We start from the raw sequence: 5,190 nt of genomic DNA, 5'->3' as shown, positions 1-5,190 counted from the left end.
CATGACAGCAAATGTACAACGTTTCGACAAGGTTTTGTCATCATCAGGTCATGATGATGACAAAATCTTGTCGAAACGTTGTACATTTGCTGTCATGTTAAACTTGTATTAAAGTTTTTCTTCATTACCCATTTAAGCCGTCTCCAGCCATTATTGTTAGTATAATGTTTTTTTTATTATTATTAGATGACATTGCAGGGTACAGCTCTTATTCACATCTAGTAGCATATAATATCTTAATCTTCATCTCAGCCAACAGAACAAACAGCAGAAACAATGATAACGCGCATTCGTATTTCTTTAAAATTGAGGTTTAAACTATAGTGACCAAAAGAGCGCATTAAGTTATTTTGTCAAGCACAGCAAATAAAGAGAACTGTATAATAGATGTTATTTCTTTATTTGAATAAGCGTAACCTTCAATGTTTATCACGTTGTTTGAAACATGTGTTTGAGCTTGTATATTCGAAGTTTGTCAAAATATAAAAAATATATATTCTGTTCAACTTTGTTTTCACATGGTCATCATATGGTATTTATTGCTCCAGTTCTAGGAAATGTTTGTTAAACGGCCAAGGGTAACTATAGATCTTTCCTGTATGATTTTAAACACAATGAAGTAAATTGAATGTTGAAAGCTCTCTTCGTTTTCACTTCTAACTCCTTTCGTTGCAAGAAGTTCTACTTTACAAAATTACCTAACTATATGAATATAGTTGAAATTTCTTACTATTGCTCTAACAGAAAAAGCTCTTCACGAAGTTGACTGTAGCTTACAATAATCGTATTATTAGTTATCCTTTTTTACTATATTTTTAACGAATAATATTATTAAGTAACAGATTTGATACAATACAAACTATAGTTCGCACATTTTGTCGGGGGGTTAAAATATTAATTACGGTACGTTCTTCAAAACCATTTTCAATTTTGTAATTGTGTTGTCTGCCACCTACCTTGAAAACACTCAATACCACCAACAATGAACGGATATTGGTCTATTAGAATGATCTTTCATCGATTGCAATTTATTCACCTACATGACATAGGAATGTAAATCCCGTTTCTTTCTTTCGAATATTGTGAACAATATTTGAGCGTTTCAGTCACACAATTAGAACGTAATAGCGCCACGAATTAATCAAGTTTATTCTCATGTCAGTGTTTTGGCAATTAATTAGAGAGAATGTTATTTTACATACACAGTTGTATTGATACTAATTTACTACTACTGACCTTGAAAATAAATTGGACATAGTAGTTTTGTATTACATTCATAGTTATACCATACAATAACAATCGAATACTTGATTGTTTTAAAAGTTAATGATATAAAAAAAGTTTGATTTAGAGGTTGTTAGAGAAGAACACCAAAGCAAGCTCTATATTGCGTTTGTACCACAAAGTCCTTACAGAACAAACAAAAATAAAACATATTTCAAATATGAATAATCAGTGAACAATTGAGAACCACATCATGACTAGCTTAGATCTGGTTTTAGATCTGTCTAGCACAACTATATTGATGTGTTCTTAAAAGGTCAAACAAAGGCATTCTCAAGTCCACCTATCTTTAACAAATGTTTATAGGTAAATACATATAAATAAAAAGTACTCTACAATAACTAGAAAAGTGAGTTTCATTTCTCAATACAGCTAAGAATGTGAAACTTTATGATTTGATTTAACTTTATTCTAAGTTGCAAAATTACTGACCTGTTTTCTTTACAAAGTCAAAGGTATGTTTATAACATCATGTACTTAAAGAGGCTCTTGAAAATATAATACTTGATATCCGCACTGTTGCTTAGTGACATCTTAAATCGATCATATATTATTCATTACAGAAATAAATATACACTTCTTTCAGACATTACGTTTTTATCCGTTTTACACTTTAAATAGTGTAAATATTATTTGAAAAGTTCTGATAATGATCTTTACAACCTAGTGTATTGATAATGTAACTATATTTAAATTGGTTATGTGGGTATATGTATAATCTATGTTCGACAGCCTTTGTTACTGAGACGTGTTTATGTGTAAATAAGATACGACGGCACGTGCAAACCTAATATACGTTTATAAATATTTTGAATTATTAGTTCAAGCCAACTGACAAAAGCACAGGTTTAGAGTAAATTAAATATTTTTTTAGCTCTGAATCTTTGAAAGAATTCATCGTATTCACTTACATTAAAGCTTTCTAAAGCCTTTAATGGCTTTTGCAAGAAACCATACTAATGTAGAAGCTCTATTCACTACCCAAATATTTCTGCATATTTCAAATATTTTGTCACAAAAAACATATCAAGAAACAAGTAGTGAAGTTGCTGAATAAAAGTTAAGAAGATCTGACACGCTATGGTAAAAAACATTTGTATACTAGTGAATAATTTCAAGAGTAATCTTCTCACATTGTTATACATAACTTATGATAAAATGTCGGTACGATGAGGTCATTTCACATTAAATTGGAATTGTATGCTTTGCTAGTTCTAACGTATAGCAGCGTATTTCTAATATTGGCTGTTTAATTCGTCTTTTGCATGCGACGTAAACAGCAAATAAAATAGAAATAGTTAATTCGTTAGAAAATTTAGTTGAAAACAGTATAAAGTATGATTTGTTAGATAGTTTGGTTGTTTGATCTGCGCTAGCCGTCCATGATTTAAATGTAACTGAGTAGAGTGAAGGCAGCTAGTCAACATCACCCATTACCAACTCTTGAACTACTCTAATCGAATAGTAGAATTGACAGTCACAATATAAAACGCCTGAAAGGGCAAGCATGTTCGGTGATAAGATCCGAAACTACATCCCTCAGATTGCGAGTCGAGCGCTTTAAACCTCAGACCAGGTCTTTAATCCGTGAATGTTTGTCAAGATTAATTTTCAGTAAGTTTGAAAAATAAGTGGTTGATCACACAGAAGTCAGATTGTGTTTGAGAAAAACATTTAATTTTTTTATTTGTTTACATTCAGTCTTTTGTGTGATATTAAACTGTATATTTAGATTATGTCAATTTGTGAAGCAGGGATTTGTAATATCGTTTCAGCATAAACAATGCAGCAATGTTTTTATAATACATTTGTGTTACTAATATGTGTTTGTAATAATAATTTGTCGCGATAATCCCTGCATTTTTTTGTTATCTCATTAGTATCTTCAATATATGCTTTCTTTATGCCTTTACCATGAACATCAGAGGTAGCTATAGATCTTGCAGACATCATAAACAATCAATACCCTTTAATTCCTCATATATGTTTTCAACACGCTTAAGACAGACTCCACGTAATATTCCTTTCAGTTAAATCAAACGATTTTACTTCACAAATAAATCTCACTAGTGAACTGGAAATGATTAGCTTTTGTCTAACTCGTGCTGGAAATATTTATTTTTCCAAAAGTATAATTACGTTTACACCTTCTTTAAAGTATATTACGTTTACACCTTCTTTTAATACGTTTTTGAAATATGTTTACTCTTCCACAAGTTATATAAAGCACCGGTAATTCTAAAACCATGACTTTTTTCGTCGAATTTTATAATCTTCGATTTTAAGAACCATAATGTAACTAAGATGTTGGATCGATTTCACTCAAAATGAGTACTTTACTGTAAAACTTAAATCAATAACAAGAAACTCATCCACTTGAACCTACTGACTTGAAGTTAGTGCTATTCGTACATGCTTGTGGAGTATTTTTCTTTCATTTTAACACAAACCACACGAATCTGAGATACATTTGTTAGATGATTTTCCAGAGATTTGTTATATATAATAATAATAAAAATTTCACATATAAGAATATAAGCGAAATGAAATAAAAAACTAAAATGTTTTTTAATTTTATATGTATGCACTTTTCAGTAATGTTCTAACATAGTGCAATATTTACATATAGAACAACTACTTTACAAACATAGCCTAAAACGAAATGTTGTTGGAAACAGTTGAGTCAAACCTAGAAGAAATTTGTTTTTGAGAAATAGTGGTTAAAGATAAGAATCTTTGGGATGATATTTCGCAAAAATACTGGTTGAAGATATCAATATTTTGAATCGTACTAAATAAAACCTTAAACAACTGATAGCATTAATTGTTATTTTTGTAGAAAAATATTAATTATTTAAATCATGTATTTTACTCAGTATTGCGTAAAAGTAGTCAAATAATTTTCGAATGAGGATTTTTACATTTGGAATGAAACTGACAACAACAAAAGAACATAATACACATTACCATTAATGCTGGTTGTAAAGTTCAGTAATTTTGAAAATAAGATACGTGATTAACCTAAACTTTACTTCTGGCCCTACCTCGTACAGTTAGTTTCTCTGGTGATCGGAGAGTGTGAGCTGTCAGCACAACTGGAGAACTTCGACCCCTAGCGTTGGAGGTTGTCACTAGAAAGCGTATAGCCATATCCGCTGGAAGGTCTGTGACAGAAAACTCAGGTTTGGTTGATAAACTAATGTTAGCCAAAAGTTTTCCACTGTCCAAACTGTAAGCTTCTATAGTAAAATGTTGAGGAATACCACCATCGTACCCCTTAAAACAGTGGATGAAGATAGTGTGCTCCGTCTGATTCAACACAGAGCAATTATTCACATAATCTGGTGGTCCTGCAGACAAATAACTTACCAGTATAAAACTTAAACACACACAATATTTACGAAATAACGCTTTAATTTAATCATATTAAAATACCCGAAAAAATTAACAAAATACGAGTAGACATCATTTTCACAGTTTTTCAGAAAACTAGTAAAAGAACAAACAGAAAGAATATATATATATAAAGCCTCCTTTTATATCTAAATAATCAAGTGTGTTTAACTCAGTAATTGCGAGAGAAATTCACAAACATAACTTTTATCGTACATACGTTTGTTCCCTTTACGGTAAAACTTCTATCATGTTTTCTAGCGAAAATAAAACCGTGTTTCACGTTATACACGCTTAACTTTAAGACACTTTTCTGCGATTATAAATTACAGATATGAAAAATATACCAAACGTCTTAGTTACGTTGTTTGAAAACTTTTTAATTCACGTTGTTTTGTTTCGACCAGAGAATTTGTTTGGAGTTGACTCTGGAGCTAGCCATATAATAACAAAACCCACATTTCTTAGCCAGCCATATAATAACATAACTCACATTTCTTAGCCAGCCATATA

At 30.7% G+C, this 5,190-nt stretch overlaps 1 protein-coding gene across 1 annotated transcript in view; it reads right to left on the bottom strand.

The window, feature by feature from the left end:
• LOC106467886 (protein turtle homolog B-like) overlaps positions 1–5,190 on the bottom strand; it is a 113,979-nt gene that overhangs the window by 98,126 nt on the left and 10,663 nt on the right. The window contains exon 4 of the mRNA XM_022396099.1: positions 4,329–4,634. Within this exon, the coding sequence (XP_022251807.1) occupies positions 4,329–4,634 (306 nt within the window). The remainder of the gene's footprint in view (positions 1–4,328; positions 4,635–5,190) is intronic.

This window comes from Limulus polyphemus, unplaced genomic scaffold (genome assembly GCF_000517525.1).
Source record: "Limulus polyphemus unplaced genomic scaffold, Limulus_polyphemus-2.1.2 Scaffold2779, whole genome shotgun sequence".
In the NCBI taxonomy this organism is placed as follows: Eukaryota; Metazoa; Arthropoda; class Merostomata; order Xiphosura; family Limulidae; genus Limulus; species Limulus polyphemus.
The sequence above is the reverse complement of the archived record's forward strand: the minus strand, read 5'-3'. Positions and strand labels throughout refer to the sequence as shown.